General features: G+C 37.1%; 1 protein-coding gene across 1 annotated transcript; it reads left to right on the top strand.

The window, feature by feature from the left end:
• Window positions 1-5,223: 5,223 nt before the first annotated feature.
• Window positions 5,224-6,294, top strand: LOC131302893 (uncharacterized). Its single transcript, XM_058329685.1, has 2 exons — window positions 5,224-5,645; window positions 5,712-6,294. Exons 1-2 carry the CDS (start codon window positions 5,224-5,226, stop codon window positions 6,292-6,294), a joined length of 1,005 nt encoding a protein of 334 aa, XP_058185668.1.
• Window positions 6,295-18,523: the final 12,229 nt, after the last annotated feature.

Genomic DNA, 18,523 nt, shown 5'->3' with positions numbered 1-18,523 from the left:
TATTTATTTCCCTTTAGAGAGGGAAATGGCCTAAGTTCAATCAACAGCTCTGCTATGAGCATGGACACTCCGCGGAATAATTCGTAGGGACAAACACGTTTGGTCCCATTTGGATTCCGAAAAAATCTAAAAAAATATCCATAAATTTTTGAATATTATTTTATGAGGCCCTATAAAAAATCAGCTCCAGTAGATATCGGTAAGTATTACTTTTGGATATCTATTGGAGCTGATTTTTTACAAAATCCCATAAAATAATATTAAAAAATTTATGAATATTTTTTTAGATTTTTTCGGGATCCAAATGGAACCAAACGCGTTTGTCCCTTCGGATTGTCTCTGCTCATAGTTTTTTTGTTCAAGAAAGTTGCATTGAACAATGACAAGAGGTAGTCCAAACGTGTATTAAAGTTTAGCAAAGCCTAGAGGAAGGAAAGTCTGTACAGTGGACAGCTGGCTCGCATGGGTCAGAGCTGGCAGAAAAGAGCTAGCGAACAAGTCAGTTCAAAGTTTGAAATACTGGCTTCGGATCACCTGCCCGACTTCTTCTGTCCCAGTCCCCTGTCCCATCTCTTTCCATCCGTCACGTATTCACTCCTTGCTCCCCTTTTACAGTGTTACTTCCCTATTTCCTAAGGCTTCGTTCCGAAACACCTTTTTAAAAAATAAATATTTATTTTATATTTTTAAACTCAAAAATAATGTAAATGAAAAATAATTTTTCAATTTTTTTTACACCGTATTAAAGATCTCAATGAGATCTATCAAACAAGATCCATATTGATACGAAAATAATTTGCGTAAACACATTATTTTTGAGCTTGAAATTGTCTTCTTAAAAAATAAGAACTTATTTTCCTTTCCGGAACGGGCCTAACTCCTTTCCTATTTCCTTTTACGGTGTGATTTTTTTGAAGCACTGAGATTACATGGAAATTTTTTCCTACAGAATGACTTCGGTGTCTCTGGTCATTTTGGAGACACCGTAACTTTTGGCAAAACAAAATCATTATGAGCATAACCAAAATTTATTACAAGCATAACAGAACTATAACAAGGCGTGTTTGTTATGTCTTGGTTGGATTTGGTTACACCTTGATTGATTTTTTGGATATTCCTTAGTTATGTTTTGTTTGGGTTCTGTTATGCTTGTAATGGATTTTAGTTATACTCATAATGATGAAGTTATGCCAAAAATTACGGTGTCCTCAAAATGACCAGCGACACCATGGTATCATCTTTTTCTCTATGGTTCTCTTAGGATTCTTATTGAAAGTTTTAGAGTTAAAAATTAATTATGAACATTTAGAATAAATTGATTAGAAAAATAAAATCTTCGTACCAGTTAAAACGGATTGAAAATTAGAACACTTAATTTTTTTAAACTCTTATATAGTATTAAAAAATATGATTAAAAAATTAAATGTTCCAATTTTAAGTACGTTTGGACCAGTGCGAAGATTTTTTATTTTTGGTAATTTTATTCGGAAGGATTATAATTAATTTTTTACTTTAAAATTTTTAATAAGAGCCGTAAGAGAATCATAGGATGAAGAGCAAATATTTAATTATTAAAGTTTTAGAGACAAATACTAATAAGGACAAAACTCAAACACAAAAAGCTAAAAAAAAGCTTAGTGGAATTACTCCACCTAAAAAATTTGAATAAGTGTATTATAATCGGTAAATGTGTCTTATATAAGTAGATGTGATAAGGATTTTAAAATTTAATTTCTTTGAATAGTACCGACAAGTGATGACTTAAAAATATTTAGATGGGTATTAAAAAATTACTTAACTTCTATTATCTCTCACAACAAATGAACAAAGAATCTCCTAGATTTGCATCAACCGTGTGACCAAAAGATATATATTTAAAAAAAATTTGTATTCCTTTAGTTTTAAACTATGAATGGCATCACATACATACATACAAGGTTTTTTTAATAAATAATAATACATAAAAAAAAAAATATTTCATCTAAGATTTGGAAGATTACTCTTTATGTATTTTATTCAATAAATTTTTTCGACCGCAACGTCAATTTCAAAATTGGACTGTGTTGGCTCCTGGGCGTTCAATTACAGTATAAGTTACCTTTGAGTTTTTGCTAAGTCATAATATGTTTAGTTGGGCATTCGGTTAATGACTAAAAAGCAAATGTTCTTATCAAATGTTCTTAACTTGTTCTTGACGAGTATTAATTTCAAAACACGTTCTTATCAAATGTTTTTAACTTGTACAGTTGGAGGTGTTTTGGGCCTTTTCAACATTAACAAATGTTCTTAACTTATCTTTAACGGATATTAATTATCAAAACACGTCATAAACCATCATTTTCCCTTTACACATTTAGTGTTTGTCTAAAAGAACCTGAGAGAGAGAGAGAGGGGGGGTGGGGGGTGGGGGGGTGTGTTTGGGGATTAGGTATCACAAGTACAACTAACAAATTTAAGCGCAAGAGATAGACTGAATAGAACAACTTGGTTGAAGGCCGGGGATAAAAACACAACTTTTTTCCATGCCCAAACTATTCAAAGGCGTAATCAGAATCGGTTGCTTGGTCTTGAGGATGCTTCTGGGGCTTGGAGAGATGGGAGTAATGCAATAGCTGAGGTTGCGATTGACTATTTTCAGAACATTTTTACTTCGGAAGGGGTGAATAATGTGGAATCAGTTCTGGGGTGTGTGGACCAGCGAGTTTCGGCGAAGATGAACAGGTTTCTGATCCAACCTATTTCTTATAATGAAGTGAAGAGTGCAATGTTTGATATGCCTTCTGGTAAGGCTCTGGGACCGGATGGCATGGGTGCGGGGTTTTTTCAAAAATAATGGCAAGTTGTTGGACCGACCATTGTGGATGCTGTTCGTAGCTTTTGCCATTCGGGTCATCTTCTTCGTAGTATAAATCATACACACATTGTTATGATCCCCAAAGTTCAGTGTCCTATGAATATGGGGCAATTGCGTCCTAATTCGGTGTACAAGGTGTTGGCTAAAGTCTTGGTTAATAGGCTTCAGCGTTTCTTGCCGGAGATTATTAGTAACAGTCAGAGTGCTTTTGTAGGTGGGCGGATGATTTCAGATAACATTTTTCTTGTTCAAGAAGCGCTACACTACATGAAGAACCAAAGATATGGGGGTAACCGATCTATTGCAATGAAATTGGACATGAGCAAGGCTTATGATAGAGTTGAGTGGGGCTTTGTGGAAGCCATTATGCATAAGATGGGGTTCTCTGAAGTTTGGATTGGTTGGATTATGGGGTGTATATCGTCACTGAGCTACTCTCTTTTGCTTAATGGGCAGACTTTTGGTTTTGTACAACCGCAAAGGGGACTTCGTCAAGGGGATCCTTTATCTCCGTATTTGTTCCTGTTATGTGCTGAAGGATTGTTAGAGATGCTTCGGAAGGCGGAACTCAGGAAAATGATTCATGGGATCAGAATTTGTCGTGGGAGTCCTCCGATCAGCCATCTTCTTTTTGCTGATGATACAATTGTGTTTTGTAAAGCGAACCAAAGGGAAGTGCAGACCATTGATTCCATTTTGACAGATTATAAGAAAGCGTCGGGGCAGCTTATTAACTATAAAAAATCCTCGCTCTTTTTTAGCAAGAATACAAGACAAGAGATGAGGGTGGAGCTCATTAATGTCATATCTATTCCAGTGGCAGACCTTGGCAAGTATTTAGGTCTTTCGGCTGAAATTGGTAAGTCAAAGACTGAGCTTTTCGGCTATATCAAGGATAGAGTATTGCAAAAATTGGCGGGTTGGAAGGAGAGGTTGATTACGCTAGCTGGGAAGGAGGTATTATTGATGTCTGTAGCCCTTGTTCTTTCTACTTATGCTATGTCTTGTTTCAAGTTGCCGGAAGGATTGTGTCATTAGATTGAAGCAGCAATGGGTAGATTTTGGTGGGGTCAGATTGGAAATGAACGAAAAATTCATTGGATGAAATGGAGTCGATTGTGCAAAGAGAAATTCAAAGGTGGACTTGGGTTTCGAAGTCTTACTGCATACAATTTGGCTCTCCTTGCGAAGCAAGGGTGGCGGATCATGAGGGCTCCCCATTGCCTCATGGCTAGGGTACTTAAAAGTAAATATTTTAAGAATTGCAGTTTTTTGGAAGCTGGTTTGGGGTCTAATCCATCATATGTCTGGAGGAGTATTTGGGAAGGGAGGATAGTTCTAGCAGCGGGGATGCGTTGGGTGATTGGAAATGATACATCGGTTCGGGTGGATGATGATCCTTGGATTCCTAAAGCAGCAGATTTCATGGCTAGGAGGGTGGTAGTAGTTGATGATAGTATAGAGACAGTGGATCAACTCATTGATCCGGTGTCAAGAACTTGGAAGGTGAGTGAAGTTCAGAGGCTGTTTGATAGTGAGCAGGCGCAATGCATCTTGAGCATTCCAGTATCATACTGATGTAGGACAAAAATGGAAAGTTTTTGTATTTTATTTTCTTTGTTTTAGAATAAGATTTTGGTTAGGAATATTTCCGTTTAGGTTAGAATTATTAACTTTCCGTATTCGGTTTAATTTTGATTTTTGCCTTTATTAGAATTCTTGGTCTACAAGAATTAAGATTTTATTTTAATTAATTAGGAAATATGTTTTATTTAATGCCGCTTGTTTTGGCATGATTTATTATTTCTTTTACAGTAGGATTTCTAGGGTTAGGGTCTTATAAAAAGGGCTGTAACCTATTCAATTATGAAACTTTTATAACTTTTATCAATAATATTACAGAGATTCTCTCTCTTTTTCTTGTGCGCAAGATTTGCTCGTTGCGACGAGTTGTTTATCTCGTTTGGACTAGTACGCTAACTAGTCTCTCGTGAATTCCGCTGCATCAAGTGGTATCAGAGCCCTTTTTATAAGACCCTAACCCTAGAAATCCTACTGTAAAAGAAATAATAAATCATGCCAAAACAAGCGGCATTAAATAAAACATATTTCCTAATTAATTAAAATAAAATCTTAATTCTTGTAGACCAAGAATTCTAATAAAGGCAAAAATCAAAATTAAACCGAATACGGAAAGTTAATAATTCTAACCTAAACGGAAATATTCCTAACCAAAATCTTATTCTAAAACAAAGAAAATAAAATACAAAAACTCTCCATTTTTGTCCTACATCACATGCACAAATGCTCTCGACTCTTTGGTATGGCATTTCTCCTCTTCGGGAACTTATAATGTCCGCTCGGGTTACATGACGGCATTGGAGCTTAGTGACCAAGGCTCGACGGCAAGTGGAGATGGCGAAAATTCTACTTCTACTGCCTTTTCAGAGAATCGATGGCGACATCTGTGGAAACTCAAAATTCCGAAGAAGATTTTGCACTTTATTTGGAAGTGTCTTCATGAGATTTTGCCGACTAAAGCAAATCTTTTTCGGAAAAAAGTTGTTGAGGAGTCAAGTTGCCCAGTTTGTGGGGTGGAAGTGGAAACAATTCTGCACCTTTTCTGCACATGCTCTTTAGCGCAACAGGTCTGGTCTTTGTTCCCTTTCAATACGGGCTTGGTTGGTGCTAGTTATAATTCATTTGTTGATTTGTGGGATGCTTTTGAGGCTCATTGGCAGAATGTTTCGAATAAGTACTGGCGTTGTTCTCTTATAGCAGTTGGGATGTGGTATATTTGGAAAAATCGGAATGGTGCTGTGTTTGAACAAAAAAATTTGCTGCCTTAAGTTGTTAGTTCTAGGGCAGCAGGTTGCTTGGATGAATACTTAGCAGCAAACCGATCAGGGGGAGAAATTCGGGGTAATAGGGAGAAGGATTCTAGCGTTGCTTGGCAGCGGCCGAGTACTGGTTTTGTTAAAATTAATGTGGATGGAGGATGGGCAAAGTTTTCTGGGAAAGGTGCATACAGTGTGGTTATCAGAGATGCGAATGGAATGTTCATGGTTGCTGCATCTGGATGCTTGTCTTGGTGTAGAAGCCCAGAACTCGCAGAGGCCATGGCGGTTCGTCGTGGAGTCCAAGTGGGGCTTCAACTAGGACTAAATACAGTCATGGTGGAAAGTGATTTTAAGGCCTTCATTGACATGATAAATGGGCATACAGTAGTCAGCCAAAGCATGAATTCTATCATCCATGATGTTAAGGTTTTGAACAATGATTTTCAAAGTTGTATGTTTTTGTTTGCTCGCCGATCTTCTAATTCGGTTATGCATACTTTGGCTAGTAAAGGTTTAGGTGGGTTGGATTGTAGTCTTTGGACTGAATCCCCTTCTATTTGGCTTCTTGATTCCTTGTCTAGGGATGGAGATTCCTCATGATGTATTTGGTTTGCGGTTTATAATATCATCTGTTATCGTCTTGACAAAAAAAAAAGATAGACTGAAATAGTAGGATATTGCAATAGAATTGAGCAGACTCAAAAATAGTAATCAACCCAGTACTGAACATACGGAGAAAGCTCGAAATAGAATAGATGGTGCAGAGAACTAATAAACAGATTTGTTGACAATAGTACTCCCTCTGTCCCTTTATTAGTGTCCTTTTATTAGAGTCCAGTATTTTATTTCAGATTGTTCTTTAATAAGTGTCCATTTTGTAAAAGTTAATGGAAAAAAATAAGTACTTTTTTCATATACTAAAAATTATGTTAATCTTTAAGGAAGTGGGGAATGGCTTTTCAATTACTGTTTATTATTTATACTGACCTAGTGGCGGAAAACATCTGTTCTTGTTATGTTTGGTCGTGGTTCTTGAGATTTTCGGGTTGTTACATTGGCGCTAGTCACACATAACCGAAATAATATTTCTACCCAAAAATCACTCACTAAAACAGGCTTCAAAATTTTGGAACAAGTGTGTAAAATCTCTTTTACAATGAAGTTAAAAGATAATAGTAACACTCGAACTAGTATAAGATCGATATTCAAGATGAAAATATATAGTTGATTGATAGATTGCAAGTAATAGCTGACTGAATTTTTCTTCAAGAGATGTGTGTTGTTGTCTTCCTTCTTGTGTTGTATTTATTCTTCAAGAGCCAATATGAATGTTGGAATTTTTTTCAGCCGTTGGAATCATTTGGCTCCACAATCTTGACTTTTTTGCTCCTCTCCATCTTCATCTTGATTTGTTCTTCAGCCAAGCTTCTTTTTCCTTAAAGCATCCGCAATGGTAATAATCAAAATTAATAATCAAAATGTGTCAGGTTAGCATTTGATTATCTATTTAGTCCATAATCAAACTTAATAACATCTATCTTCACATTAGTTATTTTTGCATTCCTAACCAAAAAACCCCCTACAATACACAATGCACATTTTTTTAATCGCAAACGAGTTCCAATCACGCATCTTGTAACAACCTTGATTTTTGGAAAATAAATTTTTTTGTTAAATATTGAATTTTTTTAATTACTTGGAAATTTCTTTTAAAATTCCCTTTTAATTTCTAATAATCCGTCATAATTAGATTTTGGACTTATAAAATTATATATTTTCGTCCCGGACAATTTAGTTCTTTTCTAAAGACAAGTATGCTTGTAGAAGCACTTGTATATTTTTCTAACAAGTTAAATAAAATCTTTAAGTTATATTTCTTGGTTAGAAATCCTACTTGGCAAGTAAAATTTGTTTCCAACCATTTAGTTAGTGAAACCTAACTACCATTTCCACTTAGTTACATTCTCTTAATTCCTAGATGAACCTTTCCACTCACCCTTGAACCTAATGAACCTTTTTATACCTTAGTTGAATCTTTTCAACCCTAGACTAAGAAATTATTTCACTTTCATGACTAGTCATTTTAAGACTTTATTACTCATCAGTACTTTTTTTAAGAATATCTTTTCTTATCATTACCTCTTTACCCATTGAATAATAATTTATAGGGTAATTTTTATCTTTTGAGTAATAGAAATAAGACTTCTTATTGTCTAGAAAATAGTACTACCATAGACTTGTCTAATCAAGACTAAGACCAAGTTTGTTCTTCCAAGCAACCATGATTATGTATTGTCACATCAAGAAGGCCATGATTCATCATCATATCTTTTCTTCTATAAGTAATAGCCTTGAACCTATTATTGACCTATAAATAGCCTTTCCTAGATTTTTCTTTCTAGGAAAGCCTTAACCATTGGACAATAGATTACACTTGAAAGCCTACCTTTAATCATTACCCATCTCTCCTAGGCCTAATACTAATAGGACCAATTAGCACCTAATTATGTATAGTTGCATATATATATATATATATATATATATATATATATAGGGGGAGAGAGAGAGAGAGAGAGAGAGAGAGAGAGAGAGAGAGAGATAGAGAGAGAGAGAGAGAGAGAGAGAGAGTTGCATATATACTTTCTAGGGGAAGTATTGACCATTGGGTATTGTCTAGCACTTGAAAGTCTTGACTATCATCATTACTCTCCCTTAGACTCAAAAAACTACTTTGACCTACACATGATTAGTCTTACATACATATATATAACTATATATACATATATACATACATAGTAAAAGAGAGAGAGAGAGAGAGAGAGAGAGAGAGAGAGAGAGAGAGAGAGAGAGAGAGAGAGAAGTGTGTGTGTGTGCATGTGCCTATTTTCTCCTAGAAAGCTATGCTTTCTTACACCATCTTTAGCCCATTCTTACACACAACCTAGCACTACTTGACAACCCATTTCTAGTCTACTTTAAGCATAAAATTCTAGCCTTAATCATCCTAGATTTACTTCCAACCTAGCATTTAATAAACCTAGAAATTGACTTACAAGCTAAGCCTAGGATTGACTAAACATGGAAGGCTATTCCTTAGCCTAATCAACCATATCTTTAGACTTGTAAGACTTGCTTAGCTAGGGTATAATTACCTAGGATTTTACCTAAAAAGCCTTAAGGTCCTACTTGACTTTATAGCCTTATGCCTAAAATTGGAAAAGACAAGTCATGGCATGCTTGAAAGGCTTGATTGGACAACACAATGGAGCAAATCCATGAGAGAAATGGAGAGAGAGAGGGCCGACCAATAGAGGGGAGAGAGAGAGCCAAGGTTTTTGCTATAAATAGGACCCCCCCTCGTGCCATTCAACTCACACCTTGAAACCTTGAAACTTCTCTCTCTAGAATTCTTGAGTCTGTCCTTTGTTCTTGAGATGTTCTTGAGTTCTTCTTGAAGTTCTTCAAGAAACTCATCTAAGACCGCCACCAAACCACCACTCGACCATCCCTCGATCCAAAAAAGTTTAGTAGTTTAGTCAAGAATTGGTTTCGAGAGAAAGCCCTTATCTTTCGAAACTATCAAAAGCTTACCATATGAAGTCACTTTGTCCGATAGTCGACTTACTTCTTTTTAGCCGCCCTACCGCCAAGAAGAACGGTAGATTTTCCCTTACTCATTAATCCTAAATATAAAAAATTTGTATGATCATGTAGAGTCCTGTACACGCTATCTTTAAGTATAAAAGTAAAATTATACATTGCTTGTATTGTTTAAAATGCATGACAACTAGTAAAGTGTTTTACTAAAGGTTCGAAGAAATATATGAATATGTTGAATAACTCGACTTCAATTTTTGGAAAAACATATGTTGTTTTGAACTTTTCAAAAATGGGGAAAGAACGGATTTTGAAATATAAGAAACGATCGTTTGCTTGGTAGTATTCGTATTTTGATCTTAGGATGGTTATGAGCATGCATACGTGATTATTAGGATTACTTGCCTTGATGTGTGATGAAGCATATTGGTTTTCCACTCCAGAGGTGTCCGTCTATGTGATACTATGCTTTAAGTTGTGTAGATATACTTCGTGAACTTAGGGATAATATGAGCATGAAAAAGTACCATAGAGTTGAATGATCTTGCTAGTTTAGTTTCAAGATTACAATGAATGATTTATGTTATAGTGTACTTGTGTGAAAAGTCCTGCCGCAGAATCTTTGCATGAAAACGAGATACAGAAATCAAGAAGGTAGAAACATGACACTTAGGGTGTTGCTAATGAAAGGTGTGTTTTAAAAAATAAAATATTTTGAAAACCGCAATGTGGCCGGACGTGGTAGCCCATTGTGTGGTGTGTGACTTGGTTATCCACGGAGAGGAGTCAATGCTAATTTTTGTGTGCCAATGGAAATCCGGGACAGCGGAACCATTGTGAGGATACTCAAAAAATTGGAATGGCGGAACTGAGGTTGTGTGTGTAAAACGATTTTCGAAAACCCAATGGGAACCTGGGACGGCGGAACCATTGTGGGGATATATTGGAACCCGGAATGGCGGAACCGAGGTTGAATTGTAGTTTGGTTATCTATGGAGAGAAGCCAATGCAATTGTTTTTGTGTGCCAATGGTAACCCGGAACGGTGGAACCATTGTGAGGATACTCGGGAGCCCGGGACAGCGGAACCGAGGTTGAGTGTGTTAAAAATGTTATTTTGGTTAAAGTTAAAATGTGACACGGTCTACAATGAGTCGAGTAGGAGAAACATAGATATTACCGACACCAACGTTAGATTAGGAAATGTGGATGTGTCATTGTCATTGTTATATTGAATATGCATGAGTTGTGTGAAAATCATGAGTTTGTGTACTATATCTATGACCTGCTATGTGTAAGTTATAGGTTAGTGGGTATGGATTATTCTATTGAACTCCTGTGGCTCATGGTGTTACCTTTGGTGACCCTGACATATTATAATAGGGCAACGCTGGTATAATGTGTCAGACTTTGTAGATGATCAGGATGAGCTGTACGCCTTGGAGGCTTTCGGAGCCGAAAAGCTGGCAAGAATGGAGGAGCAGGTGGAGCTGTAGTTAGGAACCTTAGTTTCCTTTCCCTTGTGTAATAAAAGTACTCTCATGGGAGTTATGATGTAATAATGAGCCAGATTCTATTTTGATGTTTCCAATAAAATTGTCTATTTAACGTACCCAAAATTAGGGGCATTACACATCTGACCACACCAAATTATTCGTCACAATTAGACGATTCCAATGTGAGGTATTTTTTAGTTATTGAGTTTGGTTATTGGTAAAAGTTATTAAATTTGGTTATGTAATGGGTGGAATTTGGTTATTTGTTAAAAGACTTGTAACTTTGCTTATTACAATATGAAATATTTTTTTAGCATTGTTATTAAATTTATTTATTCACACTCATTTGCTTATTACAATGGGGATGCTTTAGGGGACTTTTCTTGCCGTTCGAAATTGAGAGAATAGAATTCCCAAATCAAGAGCTGGTACTCCATATTTCCAGAATCTCCACTTGAGAGATCTTTGACTAATGGAGATAATGGTCATCTTTTTCCCACACAGAAGGTCATTTTTCATGGAAGAAAACATATTTTGTTATAAAATCTAGACAAATATAAAAGAAACTTGCATAAAATTAAAACAAATATTGAACACAACATGTATATAAACTATTTCTTCTAGAACTATTGAATCAATCTTCCACGCTGATCAGATATATTCTCATTACGTATCTATTAGTTTCTTTTCTTTCCTTTCTCTTATTTTCTTTCTTTCTTTTTTTATTGGCAAAATTGAAATTTATTAAAAAGAGAGAAAGGGGAAGGGGATCCAATAAAAAGTTGGACAAAACACCACAAGGGCAGAGCTTAGAACACCCAAAGGTCTACAAGGGTCCAAAAAGATAAGCAATAAAGCCCAACCCTAAACCCAAATAAGAAATAATAACAGCTCAAAACACCCAAATCCGGTCCAAACCATGGACAGGCCCTCCCAAACCAAACCCTAATTAACTGAAATGCCCCACCGCTGCACAAACCATCGGAGCCCAACCTCACGGTTAAGCCGATCGGCCACTCCTAGATGTAGAGACCGGCAGTGGAAACCAGCCTACGGAAATGAACACCAAAGCAACAAGGGTAGAGAGGAACCCACCACCCCCACCACCACATCAAGCCCCAGCACAGATCCTAGGAACAACGATCTCAACCAGCAACAGTAGACCCAAAAGTGACGGGTAGCTTTTGCGTATTACTCTCTTCATTGAGAAGTGGACCTGGCCCCTAGCAATAGGGGTATCCATCATCGACTTGGGTCTTATAGCTTCGCACGCCGTTATTTAAATAAGGATCGTGTGCACAGCTCCGGTTAGTAAGGGCAATTTTGTGTCTGTGACGTTGGATTTTATTAAGTCCTATTATTTTTGGCACAATTTATGTATATTTGTCTCTTATTTCGTAGTTCTTTATAAAAAGAAAAGAAAGAAAAAAAAAAGATATTTGAAAAAAATTAGCATCATGGTCTTGTATAGCTACATGTTCCTTGCCACCGGCAAGGGATGGGGAGAAAAGTATGATACGTTGATTGCGTAAAGATTTGGTGGAGTTATTTTCTTTTTATTTTTGTTTTGGGAGCCCGGATACCACGAACCGGGCGGTACTAATGTCTTGTGCAGGGTGTGGTGATTTGCCTGACAGCACGGTAACAGAAAATTCCTCGAACATTGGCCAAGGTCATAGTGGTTGGCTGCCACCCGTAGGTCCATTTCTTCTCCCTTTTGTTTTTCTTTTGCTGTGTCTCCATACTTTGGGGACATAGCATGCTTTTAGTTGGGGGGAGAGGTGTACTTTGTACACGTTCTCATGGCTTTGCTAGGGGTACATTTTTAATTTTTAAATTGTTGGGGATACATGTATTATGCTTGATTGTATGATTACGCGAGTATGTTAGAATTAGCCCAATTTTTGTGCCTGTTTAACTTAGATTCATGCATATATTTGGCGCTTTCGTGAACATGTTTGTGCTGTCATTAACATTGAGTAGGTGTCCCCATGTGGTTAATTTTCCATCCTGAGAAACATTCTCATATTCTTTGTTTTTCCTTTCTCGCATTTGCGTAAAATAGTAGGCGTTTATTTCATAATTGAATAGCTTAATATTTTGCATGCATTTATGAGAGTTGGTAACTTGCAGAGGGGATGAAACAAGACATTCTTGTATGATTAGACCACATATGTGTCCCTTTGACCAATTTAGAACCAGTCCGAGTCAATTCCTGAGTCTAACCTAGGAAACAGGTGAGTGGGTTGGATTCAAGTTGGGGGGGTCTAGCTTTGCATCATGGGTGTTTTGTTTGGAGCATCGTTATCATTGGAAGTGTAATTGAAGAACTTTTGTTGGGTGTTATGTGAGTGAAACCTTTAACCACCAAAAACCTTTCACCCAAAAAAAAAAAAAAAAACATCGTCGGCCAAAATTGAACAGTTTGAACAGTATTGATATAGCCTCCAGCTGTATTGATACCGAAGCCCTCTCGGTTTAAAAAAAAAAATCAAAAAAAAAGGTAAAAAGGCAAAGGGCCGGCGGAAATCCCTATTTCCTCTCCTCTCCTTTTCATCTTCATCTCCCATTCTCTCTCTCTACAACTCCATAACCAAAACCTCCACCGTTGTTAACCAAAAATCCACTTTTCTCCACCAAAATTCATAAAAACTTCCCTTTTTTCCCATCTCTACTACATACTCTTCTCTAAACTCCACCAAAAATCCAAATCTCTTCCTACCCAAACCCTAACTTTTAACCTTTTACTAAACCCATCATCACATGGCACCCAAAAAGAGACTAACGGAGGCAGAGAAAGGAAAGGGAGTGGGTTCTTTCGGTCATGCAGACCACCCGGATTCGGTGCAAGAACCCGCTCCGGTGGAGAGCCTGGCTCGTCTGCGGAGGAGGAACCGGGACCAAATCGCCAAGGATGAGCAGGTGGCGTGGGAGGCCTCATGCAAAGGCCGGGGAATCAAGGCGGAGAGGTACATTGTCAGGGATAGCTTCCCATCGAATGACATTGTCATCTAGGTGATTGTCAGACAAGGTTTGTCCTTCTAGTTCGAACCCAATCCTGGATGTAATATTGAGTTAGTAGAGGAATTTTATAAGCATATGTCGTTGCCTGAGGCCGGGACTGACTTGCATCCCAAGGCCTATATTACCTCTAGGATTGGAAAGGTGCATGTGCAAGTAACCCCTGATATCATTGCGGCCAGTTTGTCGTATGTTCGACCCATGGGGGAGACGAACTACCCGGTGCCTAATTTAGATTTTCTGCAAGATGTGGTGTTTGATGTGCTGTATGAGGAAAGAAAAAACGGTATGGTTCCCCATCGGCCTGGCAAGTTTAGACTGTCGTTTCGATTTGTTAATCAGTTAGTTTGCTATAACCTGGACCCTCGGCCAGCAGAGAATAAGCCTTCGGAGACTACGGGGAACATGTTGGTGGCATTCATGGAGGAGGATACGGTGTGTGACTAGGCCCAATATATCTTTATAAAAATCATAGAGTTCAGAGATGCGACAACCAACACTCGGATGCCATTCCCGTGTCTGATTTCCTCTATCTGTAGGGCCACTGAGGGGCTAGCGGCGAAATATTTTAAGAATGATGAGGCTAAGTTGGGTGATGTTGATAGCTCTATTCTTCGAAAGAGTGTGGCCCATTCTAGAGGTTGGCGGGGGGCATTGTTGACTGAGCCCCCGGCGAATGCCAGCGTTAGCACTTGGTTGAAGAAATTTTTTGGTCTTGAGGTGGCTATGGTTAAAGGCCAGCAGAAGTTAAAGAGAGAGGTGCGTCAAGTTGAGAGGACTCAGTGACAGTTGGTGCATCAGAATAAATGGTTGCACGGGCATGTTGTGGGACAGTCTTCGGAACCATATCAGGAGCTTGAGCTTCCGGAGCTGGAGGTTAGTGACGATTTCGCTGGGATATCCATGATGCATAAGGCTAGGTGGTTGTGTCATTTTATGTATTTATTTCATGTTTTTCAGTGTCGGTGGACTGTTTTTGATTTTCTAATATTTGGGTCTGTAATAATTTTTTTTTTTTTTTGATAATCGGTCTATAATAATTTAGTATGGATGTTTAATTTTCTTGTTGGACTTGGTTTGTTTGGCACCAATGGGTGCATGCTGGTAGCTAAAGGTAAGGTGGCGGCCCATCTGGGTAGTATATCTTGCACTACTGACTTCAAAGGAAAAGCTATGGAAAGAAAAGCGAACGTCTAAAAGCTGCAACAATAAAATCCAAACCCTAAAAACGAAGTACGGAGGGGTATTTATAATGAAAAACTTTTATCCGGAATTAAAGAAAAACGACGAAACAAAATTTTCTCGTTAAGACCCTCGGTATTGGTACTGAACATGAGAGTATCGATACCCATCTCTCTGTTCGCCTTCTGGATCACTCTTGAACCACTTTGTATCTGTTACCCAGACAGCAACCTAGGGGGGGGGGGGGGTGAATACGGTTGCTAATTAAAAAAATTACCAGTTAAAATCTACAAGGCAAATAACTAATTAGCAAATATATATAAAGAGAGTTAAGAAGTGCAAAACCAGTTTATAGTGGTTCGGTCTGAATTTGTCCATGGTCCAGCCTACTCCACTTCTCTCCAAGACAATCGCTTGAAGGTTCCACTAATAAAAATGGAATTACACCAGTAAGCCTTGCGGGTGCTTACAATTACCGACGCTCCTAGCTTTCCGGAGAAGCTAGACAACCGCAAGGATTTAAAGTACAAAATCCTTAAACAAAAAAACCACCCCTTCCAAAAACAAAAACCCCTGTGTTTGGAATTACAGAACCAGTGTTTGATTTCTCAAACACTTGATCGCTCAAAAGATAATAGAATTTGTAGCTCACAATTACAACAATCCTCAAAGAGTAGATATAACAATTTTGCTCACAAATCTCTCAAAGTAATTAAAAAAAAAATGAAGTGTATGAGAAGATTGCTCTAAGTATTTTCTCTGATGAAGCTTTTTTTGTTGTTTTTTTCTGGTGCAGAAGCCTTTCTTTTATAAGGAAGAAAATATGAACGTTGTGTTCTTTCCGTTGAGTCGAAATCTTTTTTTCTACAACAATTGATCTTCATTAAATGCACCTTATGAACGTTGAGCCGAAATCTTCGGAAAATTTTGATCTGCAACGATCTTGAGGCTTAAATGCACAACTCCAAAGTCAACAATGGTGAACTGAACCAAAACTGCCGAAATCTTCGGAAAATTTTGATCTGCAACGATCTTGAGGCTTAAATGCACAACTCCAAAGTCAACAATGGTGAACTGAACCAAAACTGCAGAAACTACTGGTTGTCCACTTGTCTCTACTTTGCAAAAGAGAGTTTCTAAGTCTTCTAACTTTTTCTTTTATTTGACAAAATAGGATGCCTATAAATAGCCAAAACCAGTAAGGACCAAAGTCATTAAATAGGTGGGCCAAGATTTAATAAAGGGTTCCTTTATTTGTCATGCTAAAGACAAGTATGAGCCAGGGGACTTTCCTTTCCTAGAAAAGATTTGTACACAAATTGATCATGTATATTGGTTTGTTCAAGTCAATAGAGATTTTAATAACTGCAATTTTAACATTGCTTTTTAAGAAATCAATTATGCCAAAAATATAATCAAAATCAATTATTTTTAACAATCTCCCCCTTTTTGATGATGACACAAAATACAATTTTTAAAAGCAATGTTAAGTAAAAAAAAAACAAATGCTCCCCCTACATATATGCTCCCCTTAATATATGCACCAAAGCAGTTATCTATGATCAACGAGTAATAGCAATAATCAACAGATCATAGCCAGCAATTTTTAATCAACAGATTTAATCAACAGATCATAGCAAGCAATTTTTTAAATTAGCCCACAACAGTTAAAAATATTAAAAATAGCAAGATAGATCAAATAAAACTTCTCTTTTTCTCCCCCTGTGACATCATCAAAAAAAAAAAAGCTCAAAAGAGAAAAACAATATGGCCATGGTTCCAGCACCATGCCTCTCTTGCCCTGTAGCACTCTATCTTCTTTCATCGAAAGCTTGGCGTCTTTGATTTTCGTATGCTCGAATAATGGCTGCTACAGCGGCAGCTACAATGCCAATCCAATACCACAGAGTATCCACATTTACATTCCACCCGAACCATGGTGGTATTCTCATTGTAAGTAACGCACACAGCAGAATGAAAATAAAGAGTTGCATCCAAATGGTTTGGATAAACAACCTGAACTCTGCTCGTTCGGCATCTCTTTCGTAAAACTCAAACGGTAACCCTTGCGGTAAGTTTGCCATTGCTCGATTTGGAAGGATAGAGATTTGGAGAGATTTAGGCCGAGAGAGAAGGAGAGATAGATAGATGAAGAGATAGAGATTGTGTTGTTGAATTTATAGAGTATGAGAGAAGTGTTGAGAAAGAAAAAAAATTTGAAATTTGAAATTTGAAATTGAGGATAGGGGTTGCCGCGCCGAATAAGACAAAAATAGGGGAAGAAAATTGTGTTCGGGTGTTTATTGTTGTGTCCCCTTAATGTCGCATAGAATTGAGTGTCATATGTTCGGAGTGATTTATTAAACATTATGATGGTAAGTACTCCAAAAAAAATGATTAGACAAGTAATACTAAAAAATCTCAAAAAAAATATTTAGAATGGATTAGACATCCCGAGTTCTCTTCTGATAAAACAAAATTGTTCTTCAATAAGGGGTTTTGTAAAAATATCCGCCAATTGCTTGTCGGTACTGACAAAGTCAAGAACGATGTCCCCTTTTTGAACATGATCACGTATAAAATGATGTCTAATTTCAATATGTTTTGTTCGAGAATGTTGAATGGGATTTTTTGTTAAATTGATTGCACTTGTATTATCACATTTAATTGGAATATGATCATAATGTAGATTAAAATCCTCCATTTGCTGTTTGATCCATAATAATTGAACACAACAACTACCAGCAGCTATATACTCAGCTTCGGCAGTCGATAAAGCAACTGAATTTTGCTTTTTACTAAACCAAGATACTAATGAGTTTCCAAGAAATTGACATGTACCACTAGTGCTCTTACGATCAGTTTTACTACCGGCATAATCAGCATCAGAAAAACCAATTAAGTCGAAAGAAGTATTTCTAGGAAAAAATAACCCCAAATTAGGAGTTCCTGCAAGATATCTAAAAATACGTTTTACAGCTACTAAATGTGACTCTTTTGGGTTAGATTGAAAACGAGCACATAAGCAAACACTAAATATGATGTCAGGTCTACTAGCAGTAAGATAAAGAAGTGAACCGATCATACCTCGATACATTTTAGTGTCTACTGATTTACCATTTTCATCTTTGTCGAGTTTAGTGGTTGGGCTCATTGGAGTCTTCATGATTTTGGAATCTTCCATGTTGAATCTTTTGAGAAGTTCTTTCGTATACTTTGCTTGATTTATAAAGATTCCATCTTTTGATTGCTTGATTTGGAGTCCAAGAAAAAAATTGAGTTCTCCCATCATACTCATTTCAAACTCCCCTTGCATACACTTAGCGAACTCTTTGCATAATTTTTCATTAGTAGCACCGAAAATAATATCATCAACATAAATTTGAATAATAAGCATATCATGATTTTCGGTTTTTATGAAAAGAGTCGTATCTAATTTTCCTCTAGAAAAACCATTTTCTAGTAAGAAAGAACTAAGTCTATCATACCATGCACGTGGAGCTTGTTTTAGACCATACAAAGCTTTTGAAAGCT

Source organism: Rhododendron vialii, chromosome 10a, assembly GCF_030253575.1.
Source record: "Rhododendron vialii isolate Sample 1 chromosome 10a, ASM3025357v1".
Lineage (NCBI taxonomy): Eukaryota > Viridiplantae > Streptophyta > Magnoliopsida > Ericales > Ericaceae > Rhododendron > Rhododendron vialii.
Note: the sequence above shows the minus strand (reverse complement) of the source record. Positions and strands in the feature narration are given on the sequence as shown.